The 21,647-nt window shown below is 42.7% G+C and overlaps 2 protein-coding genes and 1 long non-coding RNA gene across 6 annotated transcripts in view; 2 read left to right on the top strand and 1 right to left on the bottom strand.

Annotated features, from left to right (window-relative positions):
* The window catches only part of SRD5A2 (steroid 5 alpha-reductase 2), a 63,816-nt gene extending 62,026 nt beyond the window's left edge, over positions 1 to 1,790 (top strand). The window contains exon 5 of the mRNA XM_053285161.1: positions 1,591 to 1,790. Coding sequence (XP_053141136.1) covers positions 1,591 to 1,657 — 67 coding nt within the window. The 3' untranslated portion in view covers positions 1,658 to 1,790. The remainder of the gene's footprint in view (positions 1 to 1,590) is intronic.
* Positions 1,791 to 11,807: 10,017 nt separating this feature from the next.
* On the bottom strand, positions 11,808 to 14,008 carry LOC128347608 (uncharacterized). The gene is made up of 2 exons (XR_008317612.1): positions 13,843 to 14,008; positions 11,808 to 12,492 (listed from the first exon to the last, which is right to left on the bottom strand). It is a non-coding gene; the product is annotated as an uncharacterized LOC128347608 (long non-coding RNA).
* Positions 14,009 to 14,229: 221 nt separating this feature from the next.
* AHCTF1 (AT-hook containing transcription factor 1) overlaps positions 14,230 to 21,647 on the top strand; it is a 133,155-nt gene continuing 125,737 nt past the window's right edge. Inside the window, exon 1 of one of the 4 annotated variants that reach the window (XM_053302457.1) lies at positions 14,230 to 14,367. The gene's annotated coding sequence lies outside the window, so the exon portion shown is untranslated. The other 3 variants (XM_053302475.1, XM_053302448.1, XM_053302466.1) reach the window with 3 other exon arrangements.

The raw sequence follows: 21,647 nt of genomic DNA, 5'->3' as shown, positions 1-21,647 counted from the left end.
ATTACACAGGGGTTGTTCACACATTATGTTCAATATTCAATGACTGTGGCATCAAGAAATGAACATCCCAGATCGAACACCAAAGACAGAAACTTTCATATTACCGTACATCTTCGTGAACACAATGCATTTCAGGAGTTAATATCAGTGGCTAAATACATACTACACTCAAGCTCATGTAACTGAGCACCAATTCAATTTTTACTGCTTTCCAAAACCAAGAAGGCTTGTGTGTTTCTGGTCGAGTACTGATCTACCTCTCTATGAAGAAGGCTTGTGAGATCACCATGCTTGTGTGTGTCTGTGTGTATAATGTTGTAATGTTTTAAAACTTTTCATTTTTGTTTTAACTAATGTTTTGCTTTCTGTTTTTATTTTGTTGTAAACCACTCAGAGACGTAAGTTTTGGGCAGTGTAAAAATAAGTAAATAAATAAATTTGATAACCATTTTTGTTCATAATATGATACAAGCCAAATGCACATGGGAGGAGGCCCTAGAGGACTGTGGTGGGTTTTTTTTATTTCAATCTGCCAGCTTGAAATAAGATGGCAGCCATTTGAAGTATAAGCACCATAATATTATAAGCACGCAAAGTATAAGCAAAGTAGAACTCATTTGTATATAGTCAGATACAAACCAAATTTACAGTGCAAAGGAGGGGTCCTAGGATCTTGATGCGGGTCTTTTCATTACAGTCTCCCGTCTTGAAAACAGATAGCAGTTACACATATTATAAGCACCTCCCCTTTAAAACTGTATTGGACAAAAAACATAGTGTACAAACAAGTCAAATTTCTAAGAATGCTAATCAAATGCGATTGCATGGATTTTATTTAAAACCCTTAAATTGACCTGAGTGTTAAAAGAAGTGGAAAGTAGCCTTCATTAATTCTATTTGGAACTACTTGTTTAAAATAAGAAGCCACTTCAGGAGACAGAAGTTTAGAGAAGAGAAGCAGAAATGGGGAGCATAGAGGCAAGGGGAAAAGGATTGATTGACTGACTGATTGATTGATTGATTGATTGATTAAAGGTTTAATTTCCTTGTCTGCTGCTTTTCCATTCCAAATTGCCCACCAGTACCATTTTACCCTTTGTGTTTAGAAAAGCAAGTTTGTTTCAGGAAAAGAGTTGGAGTGCGTCGCTGTTCTAAATTCCTCTCTCAAAAGCTGCTTTTCATTTTAAACATCATCAAAGCTCAGTTACATGAATTTGTTTATAATGTAATTAGCCCCTTAGTGGAGCCATTGCAAATATTCATCTCTGAGGGAGGCCCAACTACATGTGACAGTGAGCCTTCCATTAAAAGATGCCAGTCAGAAACACTGTCTTGTCAGTTCTACATCATACCAAACCGTGGTTTTGTGTGGTGCATGAATTGAATCAGAGTAGTTTTGATGGCCACCAGATCTGAAAATCAACTGAAAGTATTGAATCCCTTAATCCAAACCACTTTTGGATCACTACCAAACACAGTGCAACAAATGAGAAATATTAGACTCATTTCTTAAAGCAATCTATACAGCATTATTGTTAAAATATAATTTTGTCCATTTTTGACTTTCATGTCATATTCCTTTTCTTTCAGGTACTATCTTAGGACGTTCACAAGGTATCCTAGATCAAGAAAAGCCTTGATTCCTTTTATATTCTAGAGGTCAATTATTTGGACCTTCCCCTCCCCCACCGCATTTTGTGTGTCTTTGCATTAATTTTTAAAAATGAGTTTTAGTCTTAATAAGTGTAAAATGCTAATGTCAAGATTCAAGAATAAAGTGTTTCCATGAACATTTGTTGTTGCTTGTTTAGAGTAATTATGTTAGTTTTTTATGGTCAAACAATGAATGATGGGCAGTTTCATCTCCTCTTCCCAGTTTGTTTGTTTGTTTTAAAGCATGCAGGGCAGGCTGCAACTCTGGTGGGAGAGAAGGGCTGTTTAACCCTTTCCTCTTAGACCATTTTTCTTCTCAAAATTGCTTCCCTTATGCTCCCTATGGGAGAAAAGATATGAGGTCCTGTATCTTTCCCCCTGTGGATAGGAAAGCAACTGGTGTGTGTGTGAGGGGCGGGGGAGAGAGAGATTTTGAGAGGGCAAGCAGAAAGGGAAAGAGTTAAGCAGCCCCCCTGCACCAGTCTAAGATTAAAGACAAGAGACATTGGACTGGGAAGGAGGATCACCTTGGGGATCAGATAACATGCCAGAGTCTCAGTCATGATTGGAATCAACCAGACAAATTGCTTCACCAGTTAACAATGGCCTCCTGTAGAATCAAGAAAGAAAAGAGCTCTCCGTCTATCAGCCTTTTCCATGCCTAGACTGGGTGAGTTTTCTCATGTTAGCCAAATCATAAAATACTCTCTTTCTATAAAAGGGGGAAAGAAAGGACAAGGAAGGCTCTGCAGGGCCCCACTGTGCACAGTTGCCAGAGTTGTTTGAGGTCAGTTATGAGTTTGGCAGGGAGATGATAGCAGGGGCAACCAAATTGAGCCCCCTATCACAAATAGTTGACCATTGCTCTTCTGAGGTCCAATTCTCCTTCAAACTGCATTCACTGAAGGGAGGGGTGAACAGGAGCGCATCCGCTGGCCCCATTCCCAACCTCCAACCAATGTTGTAAGCCACCCTGAGCAGTAATGTACTGGAGGGGCAGGGTATACATATTTTAAATAAATACATAATAAAACAAACCTCCATGCATTCAGTCAAAGTTGTGTAATCATGACATCCGCCCCACCACACACACACACACACACACATTGCCTTGCAACTCCCAACCAAGTGCTGCTCCCCAATCCTGCCCAGCTCCCATCTACTGCAAAGCTTCCCAGAGTCCACACGGGGCTAGTGACAACCTAGCAATCACTTGTCTCCTGGCCTTTCAAAGTTCACAAAACTAACCCCATCTTCCTTCTCCCTGGGAGCTTGGAATGAGGCATCCTTTTTCAGTAGGCTTGACACACTTGCACAAATTACTCCACCCGTTCATATCTGGATTTTAGATAGAACGAATGTGGATGACAGTGAGGAATGAACAAGAGACAAAAGGAAAATCTCTTTATCCTCAAGCTGGAGGAAACAAGAAGACATGTTTGTTTATTCTCTTGCAATGTGCATCCATCATCCAATAAGTATCTAGAAGCTTCTCTGCTCAGTTACTAATTTCTCTTGTTGCCTCCTCAGTGGTTCTGCTAGGGTGACTTTTCACATACACAATCATCCTGCAACATTTGTTCTTTCAAGTAATGACTTGCACGTGTGAAATAGCCATCATGGATCAAACACCACAGAGCTTTCATATCACTTGATGCCACCTTAGTTGTAGCACTTCTCAATAAAAGTAAGTCATACATTCAACTGTGGGTCACTGAGGGATGAAAATACATGTGTGAACTCACCTGGAGAGTCTGGAGAGCAACACACACACACACATACACAAGTATTAGTTCAAGTTGATAGCTGTAGCTCAGATAGTGATGTAGCTCAGCAGTACAGCATCTGCTTTGCATGCAACAGTCCTAGGTTCATTCCCTGGCATCTCCAAATAAGGCTGAGAAAGACTCCTGCCTGAAACATTTGAGAGCCACTGCCAGTCAGCATAGACAATATTGAGCTAGATGGAGCAATGGTCTAATTTAGTATAAGGCAGCTTCCTATGTTCCTATGGTAAGATATTGTGAATATGACAAGTCATAATTGTGTCAAGTGAAGGCAGGATACTGTTAGAATGGGAAGTTCAGAAGTCTGTTGTCATGAACCCAGAGTCTGACACGCTAAATTCCCAGGATGAAGGTGTCATGATCCCTGAATTGGACACCAGTGGGTCTCGAGGTGAGGACTCACAACATGAGGCATGCTTCGAGGCGCCCTCACCTCCACCAGTGGAAATGCCAGCACCTGCTGACCCCCTCCACACACCCTTGTGTGAGTCCTCTGAGTTGGAGCATGAACCAGAAGCACCCCAATCCCCACCAGCAGCCACGCCACTGCCAGTGCTTAAGAAAAAGGGTGCAGCCCCTTTAAGACATTCCGGGCTTAGGTGGGGCTGCAGTGCTGGCTGTATTTAAGGCCTCAATTTGCTTCCACTATTTGTTGAAGCAACTTTGTTGTGGATGTGTGCCCCTGCTCTCCATGGCTTCTGACCCTTTGCTTGTTTTTGGACTTTGACCCTGCCTGCTTCTTATGGACGGATCTTGGGCTTCTGACTCTTTGTCTGTTTTGACTCTGACTTGCCTGTTCCTAGTGGACTGATCTTTGGCTCCTGACCTCCTGCTTGTTTGACTTTGCCTTGCCTGCTCCCACAGTGTGCTTCCTGCCATACCTGCCCTGCCCAGGTATGACATCTGTAAGAACACAAGAATTGCCTTGCTGGACTGGACAAAGGGCTCATCTTGTCTACCATTCTGTCTCCAATAGTGGCCAACAGGACATTCCTGGGAAACTCACAGCAGTGTATTATAACTATGCTGTTATTTGCTGTTTGAATCTAACAATCAGAAATATACAGCCTTAAATTGTGAAGACTCAATGTAGCCTGTCATGGCCAATATCCATTGACAGACCTTTTGTCCATGAATATGCCTAGTCCTTCTTTGAAACACTTAAGCTAGTGGCTATCATCACTTGCTGTAAATCCTGCAAGTTAACTGTGCATAGTTAAGAAATAAAATGCCACCTAGGAAATAGGGCCCAAGCTCTCCTCCACACTTTCCTAAGGCAGGAATTTCAAGTAGGTTTGACAATGTCTTTTTCTATTAAATTACTCCTACTCTACTGGAGAACAGTGGAATTTCCATTATGCTGTTTCTGGCTCATTACACCTGTAATTGCTATGGTTTTGATGTCAGTAACCATTTATCAACAATTAAACATTCAATCGACGAGAAGAGCTTCTATACAAAACACACATGCATTGATTACACAGGACATTTATTATTGATCTTCAGGGTTGAATGGCTGCCAGTAAGGAGACTCCACAGAGAGGAATATCATGTGTTCAGGTGGCTGATCGGTATCTTCACATGAAGTCTAGTCAACTTCATGTGAAATTGACTAGTCTGACCCTTGTGTATTTTGTTTTATAAAATATCATACATTTAGGATTGGGTTTTCTTTGTTTCTGTATCAATCAATATCTTTATTACGGTACTTGACCCAATTTCAGCATTATATACAGAATTTACATTCAATGCAGTTGGTACAGTCTGTCATATCATAGTTGCATTTAGGTAGAGGGAGTTACCCATCAGGGACATCCTTACCTAACTGATAGTGGGGGCCTTCACCATTGCTTGACGGATCTTGTATGCAATGGCACAAAATCTAGCGACACAAGAAGTAACAAGTGTAGTCTTATCTGCAAGAACATAAGTTACATAAAAATCCATTGGTCTTCCCTGAATGTTCTCTAAGAGAGGTAAAATCAGTTTGTTACATGGAGTGCTGTAAAATTTACAATGAAGTAAAATATGAGCCAAATTATCAACTTTGTCTGATATACAGGAACACTTGAGCAAGTGATAGGGTATCTTTTTGTATATTCCTTCCAACCAAGCTGATGGGAAAACATCATAATGAGCTAAGGTGAAGGCTTTCCTAAAGATAGGTTGCCGGAGCTAAAATTGAGGTGACCCACCAATTCTTAATGCAGTTAGGGAATTTGCTTCTCTCTTCTTGTGATACAATATCTAAGAGACGTCATTCTGTCATTCTATTGGCTTGATCAAATCCCACAGCAATTAGAGATGCAGAAGAGAGTCCAGCCATCTGGAGTTTTCCCATTAATTTGGGTAACCACTTAGAGTGGGTCTGATCCTTCAGAACTAGGGGGGCCAATCTACTTGGCTGAAATTTTAGCTTTAGCCAATGTTTAAAGACCACCAACCACACTCTGGTCTCCACCTTATTCACTCCAGCCTTAAGGCTGAGTTGGATATGCCTTTTAGCATTTGAAGAACTGTTCTTAGAAATACAGACCCAACTGAGCTCCAGAGAGCAGCTGGGCTATGGACTTGGCTTGAAGCAACTTAATAGCTGCTGGGACAAATTGTTCCCCTTTGGAGCGATAGAATCTTGAAATCACAGTAGCACTTTGATGCACTGTCTGTGTTATATATTTTAAGTTTGCTTTCCTCCCCCCAGAAGCATGAAACACCACCCCCAAGTACTTAAAACACTAAACCTGTTCAATCATGTTGCTACTGATTCTCCATCTTTGAGATTTAGGTCTCTTGGCGAAGACTATTACTTTAGTTTTTTGGTAGTTAATTCGAAAATGGTCTTCTAAACAGAACTGGGAAAGTGCCTTTTTATATCTTTTGCACTTTTTAATTATTATGAACTTAATTATTGAGAAAAAAGGAAACCTGTAGAATTTTGCTAAATTTCAAAACAAAACTACTATAAGCAAGCCCACCATTTCAGATTTTAAGGGGGCAGCAAAGAGTTTTCAATGTTGGGAGGCAAGATGCTCAAGGTTATATTTAAAATTAAATTACAAAATATCCATGTATTGAAGAGTATTTGCTGTGGTTACTTTTTATATCATAATAACCAGATATAAGATCCTCCTGATGATTCTGTGTCATCACTGCCACTAGTGGGCCAGATTCACATTAAAAATAGAGCTGGGTACATTGATAGTACCACATTCCACATTTTTTGTTTGTTTTTATCTTGTCCTCCAGGTTAACAAGCTTTCAGGGTAGTTCGTGATAATTAAAAAGAGCAAAAGATATAAAAATGCATTGTAACAAATTCAACAACAGAGATCAATTTAAAAAAAACCCAGAACAATCTACAATAGCTGGATGAACAAATCTTGACATGACCTAGAAAGAAAACTGACTCAGTGCAATATGAGCATCTCCAAGGAGAACGTCCCACAGGTGGGTTGCCACAAGAGAAAAGACCTCCTGTTGAGTGCCCACTCATCACACCTCTGATGGTGTAGTAACCCAGAGCTGGGCCTCTGGGGCTAATCTCAAAACACTTTGGCTCGTTTATATGGGAAAAGATGGTATCCTGCTTCTATGCCATTAAGACTTGAAAGGTGATAATCAACACCTTGGACTGTGAACCAGTTACATTGTTTTAACACTGTGACAATGTGTGCCATACACCTGATCCCATATCTAGGTACTGTGTTGTTATGTACTAACTGCAAGTCCTGAACTTCCTTCATGGGCAACTCACATACAGTATATTGTGCATCTCCAGACACTTAATGTAAATAGTAAACAATTGCAATGATAAGACCAAACCCTGCGGCATTCCCAGGAAGTGAAGCAGCAGACACTTATTACCAGAGGCGTAACTAGGGAAGACAGCGCCCGGGGCAAGCACTGAAATGGCGCCCCCCCACCGTGCCCCCCCCAAACATACTACATTATACTTAGGTTTTTCCTCACAAGCACCCGCCGCCGCCGCCAAGCCAGGCCACTGACTGGCCGCCAGGTGCCAGCAAAGCAATGGGGGGGGCGCAGGCGGCGCGGAAGGGACCGCTCGTGGGGAAGGGGGCACCGACGCACTCCCTTGACTGCTGCAGCGCTGCTGCACTGAGCAGGAAACATTTGTATTAACAAAAAATTAAAATTTAAAAAAAAATTGGTCATGGCGGCGCCCCCCACGTGACCAGAAAATATGGCGCCCGGGGCACGTGCCCCCCCTGCCCCCCTATAGTTACGCCTCTGCTTATTACTTTCTTCCTTTCTTGGATTAGCCCTTCAGGTATGCGCTGACTATTGGAAAGCAGTCTCCTAAGAGCCAAATTAGGCCACTTGTTTATGCATGAGATGTGTGAAAGGGCTCCCTAAGAAAAACAAATGCAGGAAGCTGCTATCCAGAGTGGAAGAGCAACAGGAAGAAGGATTATTTAAGCCTTTCCCTCCTGCTTTTGGTGTGTTCAAGATCAGGTGGCCAAGCTGCTCTGGGTTGGGAGCGGGGTGGGGAGATATAGAGGCCTCTGCCTTTTAGCAAACTGTCATTAGAAAAGGGGTTAAGTAGCCCTTCCCCGTTCCTTTTCTGCTCCTGTTATCAGTATCCCCTGGTAGGGATGTGCACAGAACCGGTTCAGAGGCCCTTTATGGGCCTCCAAAGTGGTTTGAAAGTCTGGCAGCTCAGCTGGTTTGAAGGTAACTTTAAGGACTCTGGAGAGTGCTCTTAGACACACATTCCACCACGTTACTTCCAGTCTGCAATGTACTGGGGCAGCAAGGAGGTACGCTGCTGCCCCGCGGGACCAATTTTTATGACAGCGTCAGCGGGGGTGGGGTGGGGTAAGAGCACCCTCCAATCCTTAAAGTTACCTCACCCACTTTCGAACTGGCAGTCACTGGTTCCGTGCACATCCACATCCCCTGGTATTTTCATTTTTTCTTTTTAACTGGCAGGAACCTGTTAACATATTCCATTTGGCCCTGAATTCCCAATGCTTGGTGACAGCCCAGGAGGAATTTTTAATCAGTAGTATCAAAAATTATACAATACCTGAATATAATATTAGTGATTACAGCCAAAGGGCACAATCCAGAAAATAGGGGAGCATACTAAAGTTCCACAGAAGTTACTGTGACTTATGGTCAGGTCTGTGCTTTTGAGAGCTGTGGATGAAAACGATTACATAGCATCAGATATTATTTATGAATAATCTATACCAAGGGGATAGTATTTTTTTAATAATATATGTTGTTATTGACTCCTGCTTCTACAGTGGGACACATAGCAATGGCAAAAAGTCCAAACAGTCCGAAAATTGCCAAAAGTGCAATACAGAAGGGAAGGGGAGAAAAATCTGCTTACATTGAAGAGGGCACAGGCATGATTTCTTTATATGTTGAGAAAACATAAATATTATTTATGTACTACATTTAAATTGATATAGTAATTGCCTGAGGTAGTAAATAGTGATATAGATTTACTTCCTAATAGGTTACATAACACAGCTTATTAGCTCTCCTGGAACAGTATAATTGAGAACTCTGGAACAAAAGGGCACCCGGATAATGTATTCATGACTGTCAAACTTACTTTATAAAGAGAATGCAAAGGCAGCGTTTCTGTTCCATTCTGCACTGTCTCTAATAAGTTCTTTGTTTCACTGTGAAAAGCCTAAAGACTGTTGTCGGAAAGCCCACAATGTATCAAGAAAGAGTATTGTAACATAGGGTGAGGGGTGGGCAGACAAGGCCACAGTTAATACCCACAGTTAATACGAGACGAGACCTATCTCCTCAGTGGAAGTGCAGAGGTTTGTGGAATTCTTTCTTGAACTTAAACAAAAAGAATACATAACAATACTGATTTACCAGCATTGTTAATACACTACCATTATGCATGTTTGGTTGGGTACACTGCTTAATTTAAGTAGCATGTATCCATCTATCTATTGTAGTTTCTTCATTTGTAAAAAATACTCTTTTTTACCTTTTACCCTAGCACAGGGGCTCCCAACCTTTTTAAACAAGTGTTCTTCATCTGTCACAAATCTTCAGCTCAGGAACTCCAGAGAGATTTTTAGTAGGTGGGCACACACACATACATGCACACACGCGTAAATAATTCAGTTATGAGACAGTTTACTCCAGTCACTGGTTTACATTCAGACTAAGTTACTTCCCATAAGTAGCCTTACTGAAATTAAGGGGACAAGTTTACTTGTTCAATTAATTTCAGTGGGAATACCTCTGAGTAACTGAACAAGTAAACTTGTCCCTTTAATTTCAGCAAGGCTACTTATGGGAAGCTTAAGTTGGATGTAAGACAGTTACTGGAACAGACTGTCCCATAACTGTAACACTTAACATTTTGTGTGTGTATACACATATCAATAAAACCACAGACTTAAGTGTTAAGGCAAGCAGGCAGGCTACCACAATCACTGACTCAAACACACAGAGATATTCATAGCAACATTTTTGAATTTCAGTAGGAGAATTCAGTGCTAATTTTCTGAAGCCTGTCAGGCTGAGGAAAGGGGTATGCTGAGCTTCAGCTGGTAGCCAGTCAACCGGGAGTAGAGAAGTAGGGTCTCTCTTCACCCTTCTCCCTCCCCTTCTGCAACAGACATGTTGACTTCAAGCTGGTGGCTGCAGCATGGAGAAGTTAGAAGGCTTAAAATACCTTCTGGGAGCCCTTTAATTACCCCAGGAGGTACTAGTACCCCCTGGGAACCCCAGCCCTAGCATATAAGCGTAGTGCAGGCTGTTCAGCAAGAAGCCTAAGCATATCTACTCAGATGTACATCCCATTGCGCTAAGTGGGGCTTAAGCTTCCTATGCATACACATTTATGTATGTCAGAAAATAAATCCAACCAATTCAGTGGGACTTACTTTTAAGTTTAAAAAGCTTATAATTAGAATCTCAAAACAAAATGATGCTCACATAAAAGTGATGGTAAAAAGAGTATCATCACAATCAGCTAAAACAATTATACTGCAGCTGGTAGTACTTTCTAGGGATGTGCATGAACTGGTTCAGAGGCCCTTTTACGGGCCTCTGAACTGGTTTGAACCCTAACTGGCTTGAAGGTTCGACAGCAGGGTGTGTGTGGCTTCAGTGAGGGGGAGGATGCACTTACCCTGCCCCCGCCGAGTTTCTCCTGCCGGCACGCGATTCCCTAAAAGCCCGTCAGGGTGGCAGCATACCTTCTGCCGCCCCATCCTGATGTTGTCGCACGCAGGCACAGCTAGTACTTCTGGTCATATCTGGAAAACATCGGGGTGGGGTGGCAGGGAGGTATGCTGCCCTCCCAATGGGCTTTTAGGGAATCGCGTGCCAGCAGGAGAAATGCGGGGTGGGGGGAGTGCATCCTCCCCCACCCTTAAAGCCACCCCCCCCGCCAGTTCTATGCACATCCCTAGTAATTTCTAAAAGGATGTATGTCCCTAATGGTAAACTCTAAGAGAGACTATAGTTACATATTCAAATTTCACATATTCAAATTTTCTACCATGGAAAGCAGGGTCACTAGGAAGGAAAAAGCATGAAATCCACAGATAGTCACATGTTACAATTGCACACATCTCTTTTGCTATACTTACTGGCAAGATTTGACTTGACCATGATTTCCTAGAGAACATACAATGCATGTACAGGCAACACAAACAACATGTGTACCCCTTCCATATAACTATTTATCCTTCCCTTTCCTCTCCTGGATCTGTTCTGCAAGTTAGTTACTCTTGCTCCAGTCAGAAGTAACTAGTAGGGTGAGGCTCTGGCTGGAGTAGACATATATGGTTGGATGGTAATAAAGAAAGGTGTGTAGGCACTGGCCTCTTGTTCTGAGTCATAGCTGGAAAGAAACAGGGGTGGCCCCTTCATGAGGCAAGGTGTGGTGGTTGCCTCTCTGACAAATTATTGGGGTTGGCAGATGCCCCTGCCATCAGAGCAGCTCTTCAGGACCAATCTGATCCTTACAAGCCCTGCAAGGAACGCCTCTCAGAAGGCTGTTGGCAATCTTCCCTCCTCCCTGCCCCACTTGCAAGAGTAACAGGGCAAGACAGCAAGATAGCTACTTCTGAAAAGGAAAGCCAACAGCCCTATTGATTTCTTCCCATAGCTGAGCCCCATGACCATAGGTGGGATGAATTGTGCCCCAGTAATCAATATTACTTTCAGCTTTACTTTCTAAAGATGCCCCTGCACACACACATCTTAAGATGAAAATAGCTATCATATGGGAAAGTTTAATACATTCTTATATCTATTTCTCAGCAAAGCATTTCTAAGACAGATGCCTTAATTGGAAAAATAGATGCTAGTCTTGGACCGTAATAAAACTGATTGATTGACTGAAAATCGATGTGATCATAAAAATCCATTAACTTTATTGTTTTTGTGCATTGAAGTCATAGTTTTCAGGGGTTTTTGGTTATCTAGGTCCTGTGAATATTCTAACATGTATCCAGATAGTATCTCACAACAGGTTGAGATTAGCTTGAGCTAGAACGTGACACTCCAAACTTGACAGGTGTTGAAGCATTCATATGTGTCCACCATGCCAAATACCCCTTCAGCATCAATGTTGTGTAAGGTCTCTATGTCACTTGAGCTGCCTTTACAGAGTCAAACCATTGGTCCATTTAGCCAAGTACTCTTGCTCAGACTGACAGCAGTTCTTCAAGGATTCACCAGGAGTCTCCCAGAGATTCTTTTAAATAAACATGCCAGAGATTCAACGTGTGTTCAACAACAACTACTAAGACCTGTCAAAAAAGAGAACCTATTGGAAATGGTCCAATTACACATATACAGCGTCAATACCTTGCATCAAGGGATTTAAACTATTTTGGCTCAGTATCTTCTGACTCTATTCACAAGCCTCTTCTTAAAACCTTCACAGCTTCAATTTCAGTAACTCCTTCCAGATTCAAGTTGTATGACCATGGGTCAGGGCACTTGCTCAGGTCAGCACATGCTTTTAGCACACAGCATCAATGACACTTGAAAATCTGCTCTCATAGTGGTATGCCCATGTAAGACTGGTCATCTGAATAGTGAAATATTTCAAAGTATTAAAGAATTCATAAATTAGAATTGTATCAAAGAATATATTTATGCTAATTACAAAAATTCCCAAGTTAGTTAACTGTTATGAAACAATGAAATGAAATTCTAAGCAATTGTGATTGGTTATTTATTACAACCAATGTTTCAGAAATAGAAGATAACAATACAAATTATGTTCTTGCCTTTTATCTCAGAACTGGGATTCAAACAAATTTAAAAAATGAAATTGAGTAAGTGCACACAGCAACTGGAAAAGACAGAATCAGTTTTAAAATCTGCTCAAGGTGTACAGTAAAGCCTAAAGTGTGTGTGGTGTAGATCCCGGCCCCTACAGAGCTGGAAAATCCTCAACTTTGTTATCAAATACTATACCTTTACAAACAAAGGCATCCTTGGCTTTGCATAATATTTGATAGTACTTTACTGCAGTCAAATAGACAGGTTTTGGCCAATGAATGAATTGGCACCCCAAAATGTTAACTTCAGAATATGTCATTGGCTTTCACATTACTGCCTTGCCCTCAGGTTGGACGAGGCAGTCTGCATGCACTGTCTGAAAGCTGCTATACCATGAGTGGATTTTGTGAACGGATGTAGTGCAAGTTCAAATCCTCAGATCAGTAAGGATTGCACACTGAAAGACCAGGAGCAGTGGTCCCTCTAATTTTTTCCATCACTGTGCGGAATGAATTTTGTTCTGGGCGGCAGTATCAAGGCATTGTGTGCTCACATGCATTCAGAGTGGGGCCTCCTGATTAAACCTGAGTGGGATCTAAAATTAACTGAGCAGACATAAAAAAACTGGTAAGCGCACGCACATTCACACACCTTAGAACACTGACCAGGAGCCTTCCCAGATGAGGACAAACTGCAGAATGTTAAAAGCTTTCACATGAGTTCAGGGGTGTAGCTCTAATTGAACAAGCAAGATGGGACAAATGTAAAAGGATCCCTGCAGGGGTGGGGGTATGGCTGGGTGGGTGACAGCTTTCTCTTCACTCTCATGCCTGAGGGCTGTATCATACTATTTGCAAAGGAGCAAAAGAAAAGCTGTGCCAAAAATGTTATTTTAACATTTCTTTACAGTTCTTCTGCAGCAAAGACATGGAGAGCGGAGAAGGCGGCGTGGGGCGACCCATCTCCATTTCTTGGCTCAGGGTCCACTCCAGCCTTGCTATTCCCGTGCAAGTTCGAAGTACAATTTCACTCCCTGCCCACAAACTGCAGCAAGCTTTCATGCTACTTCCCAAAATGATCTTATTCTCTGAACACACGCCAGGCAAGGACCTCGCGCGATTTTCGCAGTTATCAGCTCTTGCAAGTAACCCACCTTTTCCCATTACATCTTTCTGTGTTGATGACTGGAGAAACAGACTAGAAACTTGAGAGCAGCAGTTTTTTACCCACCAGGTAAATACATGCATGCCCCATATAAGCATAGGCTACTATGCCCGCTTTCTTGGGATTAAGCCCTGTTGTACTCCGACCGACTTACTCCCCGAGTAAAGGCGCGCAAGACAGGACGACACGTGAAAGCGTGGTCTGCTGCTGCCATCATGTAGTCCCACACCTTAGAAGAAACATATAAGACCCCCGCATTCAAGGTGCGCAAGGCTAACGACTCAGAGATCACGTTTGAAGCGACGCGTGCTGGGATTTGTAGTTCTATGAAGACTGCGTCCGGGTACTTCTTTTTTTTTTTTTGTTGCTCCGCCTTCCTCGTCAGAGCAGCTTCAGGCTAAACGAAGAACAACAATTAGAAAACAAGACAGCCTTGAGAATTTGAAAATCCGCGCGACTGTCGTGATTTGTTCTCGCGAGAGCTGGATCTTCCTCCCCCTCCTCCTGGGTGCCGGTGAGTGATCGTGGGTGGGGGGGAAGGAGAAGGAGGTGGTTACTGCGCAGACAGATACCGACTGAGCGAGCGCGGCGGCGGCATAGAGCAGGCCCGGCCCAGGCAGGCCGTCACTGGGAAGCGAAGCGCGTTCGGCTGCCTGCTTCTCTCAACCGCTGCAGCGGAAGCCGGAGAAATGTCGCCGTTCTGACCGCGGACCGAGCCAGCGACGGGGCGCGACGGAGGCGGTGACACCCGCCTCAGCAGCAGCAGGTACCCGGCAAGGGAAAGGCAGACAGGCGGGCCGGCTGATGGAGGGGATTGGGTGGCGGGGCGGGCTGGTGCAGCCGCCAGGCCAGGCCTGGTTCCTCGCCCCGGGAAAGAGAAGGCCGGGGAGGGGAGCATGTCGGCCGGGCTTCTTATATAAGCGTCCGCCGGTGCGGCACATGGCTGTGCCGGGTGCCTGAGCCGCCTTCCTCCTCCTCCTCCTTCCCCCGGGGCAGCCTTGTGCGCGCTGCGTCTCTCTCCGAGGCCTTTGCCTTCTGCTGCCCCCGCCTCGCCAGTCCAGGAGGTGAAAAGGAGGGACTGGGGAGGCCGCCTCTTCCCTCCCTTCTTCTTTCTCCTCCTCCCGAGTGGCCTCCAGCCCCGGCGGAGCGTATGGAAGGGGGAGGCGGCCGGCAAAGCAAGGCGGCAACTACAGGCTCTGGGGAAACGTGCCGTTGGCGGGTGGGTCGAGCCCAAAGGTTGGGGCGGGGGAGCGAGAGCATAGGCAGCTCCTGCGCTTGGCCCGGACTCCTCCAGCCTTGTGAAACGAGGGGGCTCTCGGGTTGGCTTTGCGGCGGAGTCTCATAAGGGCACACGGGCACATCCATCCTGTGTTTTCCGCACTCCGACAACGCAACGAGCATGTGACAGTTCCGAGCAAACAGTGAGATCGGTGGGGAGACAGCCATTGTTGAGAACCCGTGATAGGTAATGTGTGTCAGGCTTAGATGTGCATTCAAACCCCTGTGGGGTTTACTGGTTGACTTTGAGGGCAGTTGACCGGTTGATTGAGAGATGATTTTATTATTGCCAACTGAGCCTCTGCAGTATTCAGTGGGCTTTGCTTCCACTGGTTACAATCCTGAGCATGAATGTTGAGGAGCAAATCCCATTGAAATAACTTTGGCTTGGTTCTGACTAAACATCATAGGAGGATGGTACTGTTAATGGATGCATCCCCACATGCAGCCAAATGATGATGTGGTAGAATGAGCCACTTCAGACTGTAAGCAGATAACATTTTTACTGGTCCTCTGTCTGCACAAGTAGAAACTAGTACGTCAGGGAGAAAGTTGGGCTCGAATCTTTCTCCCCAATGATCTCCAAAGTTGTATTTTTCTTTAGGGAGTTTTTTGTGTGTGTGTGAGAGAACTTAAAGTGATTTCATTCTCTGAGGTTTGAAGTGGTATCATCCACACTCCTGCTACATTCCGTTGTGCATGCAGATGAGATGCAGTCCAGTCTGAGTACTGAGCTGCCTTGGCCAAATTACTCTTCTGTGTCTGCACCTTCTGTTTGCAATACAGGGATAGCGATACTGACCTACCATAGAGTGTTGTTGTAAAGATTACTGCGATAATGGCTGTGGAATGCTTCATATGCTTAGTATTTGCATAACTCTCCCTAGGCATTATTATCATTGTAAAGTTAAGTGTAAACATATGGTCGCAAAATGTGAGCAAAGAACCTCAGATAAGACCAGTGATGTAGCTTTTGTGCAAAATTATGAGCTGTTAATATCTTAAATAGATTTTTCTCTTTGGGCAGGTTTGTTCGAATTATTTCATAATTATTATTATTTTATTATTATTTTACATTTATATCCTGCTCTTCCTCCAAGGAGCCCAGAGCAGTGTACTACATACTTGAGTTTCACTTTCACAACAACCCTGTGAAGTAGGTTAGGCTGAGAGAGAAGTGACTGGCCCAGAGTCACCCAGCTAGTTTCAAGGCTGAATGGGGATTTGAACTTGGGTCTCCCCGGTCCTAGTCCAGCACTCTAACCACTACATTCTTAGTAATGAAAAACGTATTGCCAATGGACCCCATGTTAGCAACAAATGATGACACTCACACTCTATCAAAGGATATGTTTGGGTGAGTGGTAGCTTAGATCTGATGAGTTGAAACATAAATGTTAAGAGCCAGAATAGTGTAGTGGTTAGCGTGTTGGACTAGGACCAGGAAGACCCAAGTTCAAATCCCCATTCAGCCATGAAACTTACTGGGTGACTCTGGACCAGTCATGTATCTCTCAGCCTAACCTACCTCACAGGTTTGTTGTGATGATAAACATAACCATGTACACCGCTCTGAGCTCCTCGGAGGAAAAGCGGGATATAAATGTAATAAATAAGTACTGGAGTGCATTATATAAAGTGAGTCAGTGTTTTCAACTCTCTCCAGAATGTTAGGATTCTTGTGAATGACTGTAATATAGAGCTGTTCATTCTTGTCATGAAAACCATGCAACTTTCTTATTCCGTTTTTCTGTGCAAGTGTTAAAAGCATACAGTATGTACTTTGGCAGGGCTATAGAGTAGCTGATTCAAAACAATGCTTTGAATAATAAGCTTACTGATTCCATTGGTTTATCCTCCTTGGGTGAAATATAAATGTGAAGTTGTGTTGTCATTTCAGTTTATACAGAGGCTTAAAAATGTCTTGTAATTGCATTAATTAAAGATGAAGAAATTGATTGTACTATAGGACTTTGTGGGCTATGGCCCACTTTATGATATGCAGAAAAAATGTTATCTAGGCTGGCAGACGGGTGTGTGTAAAAAGCAAACACATGGGTATAGGGAAAAATAAAACAGTAGGTCCAAGTGGCAATGAAATGCAAAAGGTATGCTGATATTTCTTTGTGATGCTTAAGTATATATAAGGTAAGCACATGACAATTCACCATAGCAATAATTGATGATTAAGTAATTATGAAGTTCAGCAACAACATTTAAGGTGGATGTTTTTGACAGAAAATAGAAGTCTTGTGAGCAGAGTGGAGTACTTCTATCTAGACTTGCTGTTATCTATCCCAGTCTAAAATAAGACACAACTTACGGTGTTTGAGCTTTATGGTGGTTTGTATGCATGATTTATTTGCATACTTGCTGTTCTGCTTGCACAAGGAGGAAGTACAACCTTCGTTAATCTCCTCTTCCCTCTGCAATCACCTGAAAACTTGTTCCTGAAGACCCTCCAGAGCAGGATGGCATGTTGAAGGTGAAAATGCCCTTCCCCCAACTTCATGATTAGAGGTTTTTTCACTTGTGCTATAAGAGCTTATGCTACAGCTCATTGTCTTTTCTGACAGTTTGGTCTAAAACACCAATGTTTTGTGTCATTTTGATTGGGTCCTGATGATTTTTAACACCTATATTGTGCTTCAGGCATTTATTTTATTTTTCCTCTAAAGAGCCCAGAGGAACATGCTTATGTTATCCTCACAGGAACACTGACATAGTTTAGGCTGAGAGATAAGTGACTGACCCAGAGTCACCCAGTTGGTTTCATTACTGAGGGGGGATTTGAACTCTGGTCTTCCTAGCCATAGTCCAGCACTCTTAGAAAAATCCCTACTTATAGATTATGGGTAGCAACTTGTAGAATCCCAGCAGTCTTCCAGTACTTGGTGGACTTCACCCATGAGCTTGGTGACATAATAAAATGGCTTAAAGTAGACTGAAAATTGTGACCTTCAACTTAAACTTCTACACTGGAAGTTTACTGGCTTGTACCTCATCCTGTATGTTTTCCTCCTGTAGAAGGACCTGGATACCCAGTTAAGACTATTCAGTAGGGGGGTAAATCTCAGAGAAGCTTATGTTAATGTGTTAAATGATTTAGTTTTTGGGTCAGAAAATAGCTGGAAATTGAACACTTTAAATTTCTAGCTGTTCCTAAGATATGAACTATATTAACTCTCAAATGCTACCGTGAGCGTTTTTGGGAACCTGGCAGATGTAGCCTGACCAGAGACTATAAATTTTACTCTTTTAAATAACAGAGATCTCCTTTGTGTTTGTTTGGTTAGTAGTAGTAATCATGGTATGCGTGTGAAACAGTAAAGAGAGGTTCAGGACTGCAGGAGGTGTTGGAAGCTTGAGCTTGGTAAGGAGAGTTCAGAAAGTGAAGAGAAGATAGTGGGTCAGCAGAACTTTTGTCAGCTAAGGTCAGGATCTAACACTTCATACCCCAAATGTTTTAGGCGTGTTCTACTTGCAGACCGAGCATTTTCCCTAGGTTTTATGTTGGAGAACCAATTTGGAATACTCATTCATTGATCTCCCCAAGACTGATTATCTTAGAAAATTCAAGGGATGCAAGTAAGGATCTGCCTTTATTTGGACATTTTAAAAAAAGAGGAAGCCCTGCTCCCAAGTGAATCTACTGCCTGACAAGACCTTCAGGGGACAGGTGAAGCCTGGTGTAGGGATGTGCACGTAAATGGGCGGGGGTGGCTCGAGGGGGTGGGGGGATCTCGCTTTAAGGGTGGGGGAGGGTGAACGTATCCCTCCCCCCGCCAGCACTTGGTTTTGGTAAAAGCCTTCAGGGTGGCAGTGTACCTCCCTGCAGCCCCTTCAGCTGGAAGTGGGCAGAAGTATCAGGTGCATGTGCACATGTGTATCCAATACTTCTGCCCACTTTTGACTGAAGGGGCGGTAGGGAGGTACACTGCTGCCCTGAAGACTTTTACCAAAACCAAGTGCTGGCGGGGGGAGGGATAAGTGCACCCTCCCCCACCCTTAAAACAAGACGCCCACCCCCCGCCTTTGAACCTCGAACTCACCCAGTGTTCGAACGGGTATTCGAACCACCCGTACAAGGGCCTCTGAACAGGTTCTTGCACATACCTAGCCTGATGTCATACCTGCAATATAGGGCCTGCTTGGTTATTGCCCCCAGCCTCTAGAATTTCCTTCCTGAGAAGACTTGCACCATTTCCGTAAACTGCTGAAGATGTTATTCTTTAGGCAGGCCTTTGAGTAGGTGGTGACTTAGATTGCGTGTCTCTTCAAATTATTTTGTTAGGTTTTAATGTGGTGTGTTATCAAAAAAAGATGTTTTTATAAATACAAATATAAACAAACATCTGAATAAGTAATGGAAGCAAAAAATAGATATGTTGCTGATATCGCCTGGTTGAGTGAGAGCAATATAAGTATGCAGTCAAGGGCTATAATAGGACAGATCCTTGGAGGAAGATGGGAGCTTCATGTTCTGCCACTTCTGATTGGTGGTGTGGCTGAGGAGGGTACCTTGGAACTGACTGAGAGCTGAGGTTCTGTTTGGAAGCTTGTAAACAAAGTCTTCCATTGCCTAGATACCACAAGAACGGGATTTGGTTCTTGCACACAGTATGATAGGTAGGATGAATATAAAATTCATGTTGGGTGAAAGTAGAAGACTGCATAGACAGTACAGATATAGACAATAGGAGCAAATATCTCAGGGTTTTTGAAGAAAGTTGTAGTTACAACTAAGTACATTTTCGTACTTTACTAATATGGTAATGGCATATGTCAGAGTTCAGGATAAGAATCAATGTTGCCACTCTGTTCTCCTTAATTCACTGTGTTTTTTAAAAAAGTCAACAACTATAATTCAAATAGTTTGCAATTCCTGCCCCCCTTGAATATTTGGCACCTGTACTGCTGGAAGCATGTTGCATGTTGCTGCAGAAAACAAATCCAAAACAGTGAAAAAGTATGTGGTAATATTATCTCTGGTATTATCCTTGCCTCCAGCAACATTCTTTCAGAATATAGTCTTTCCTTGAGTTAGTTTCTGAATATGTTGGTACATTTTTCATTAAGCACATGACTATTTATTTACAAAGTTTTTATTTATCTATTTTATTTATCTTTTATTTATCTATTTACAAAGTTCTTCAAATTGCTGAGAAGGCAGTATGTTGGCAGCTCCTTGAGACTTAATATTATCTCATTATTACAATTTGTTGGTTTAAAAAAACAATCATGTACTTGTATATTTTAAGTAATTTTACTGTCTAGGTAACGCTTTTGATTTAAAGACTGCTACTCATAATTGATATGACATATATTTTTTCAGTATCTCATTTGTATTTAGTTGTGTGTGTATATATATATTTAAAGCTCTAATGCAAGTTGACATGCCTTAACATTTGTACTAGAGGTAACTTCAGTATCAGTCTCAAAACAGTACAAGGAGTTCTACAGCACAATAATATGAGGTCAGCTCAGAAGCAGTCTCCATTGAGTTTGGGGAGGGGGACTTACTCCCTAGTAAGTGTTATATGATTAGAAACCACTAACCTTTATTTGTGGTGGTAGATTAAGCAGACTTGGTTGGTTTGGAGTCTTTCAGTTACCAAAGCTGATAACAAAAGCCTTCTCAGCTTTGGTGGTGAAGAGCTGAGGACATACTGGTAGACCCCATGGCTTAATCTGGTAATGGCATATGCCAGTTGAGGACATTCTATAGAACTGACAGTTGCAGTGAGCTCAATGCAGCTATTCACAGTCTCTTGGCTTCTGCACCAAAGCACTCTGGATCCAGCTATGCACCTGTGCATAAACACTTGGAAAACTTGGCATGTTTAAATAATTCTCTTTGAGACTGTAAAACTAATGGGACTGATCTCCAAACTGATTTTAAAATAAGATGCTGAGAGTTTCAGCCACTATATATACACCCTAGTTTACTGTGTGGATGAAAGTTGCTTTCATGCTCAGTATTTGATTGGAGGGGAAAGCAATTTCTCCCCGATAGATCTAAGCTGGGCACTGCAAGTGTTTACTTTCCCCATACACTTCTTGTATGCCTGAGCTAGTAGGCATACAAGATGCATTGCTTGCTTTACTTGCTCAACTTAAACCTTGCTTTACAGGAGTTTTGCACTATTTGTGACCCATCAATCTGAACACTGTCCCTCAATGGCTTGATAAGCCTTGTTTATTTTTTAACATATGAAAGTTACATAAGAAATTCTCATGATGTCTTTGGGGAAGCATCGTGCAACAGTGTCCTGAACATTCAAAAATTTTAGAACTATGTTGTGGAGTTTTCATACACATACAGTAGCATCATATTTAGAGCTAGGTATAGTACAAGTTCCATTAATAAATCAAGCTAGCTGCTTTGGGACTGCAAAAACATCCAGGCTTTCAAACATGCCACAGTACATGGCAGTGGGCTGTGTTCAGCATGGTGGACTGTAATTTGTTCAGACCTAATCTACAGGGATTTCTGTCAGGGTCATTTTGCTTGCT

The sequence above is a fragment of the Hemicordylus capensis genome, chromosome 1 (assembly GCF_027244095.1).
Source record: "Hemicordylus capensis ecotype Gifberg chromosome 1, rHemCap1.1.pri, whole genome shotgun sequence".
Classification (NCBI taxonomy): Eukaryota; Metazoa; Chordata; class Lepidosauria; order Squamata; family Cordylidae; genus Hemicordylus; species Hemicordylus capensis.
This window is presented reverse-complemented; position numbering and strand designations above follow the sequence as displayed.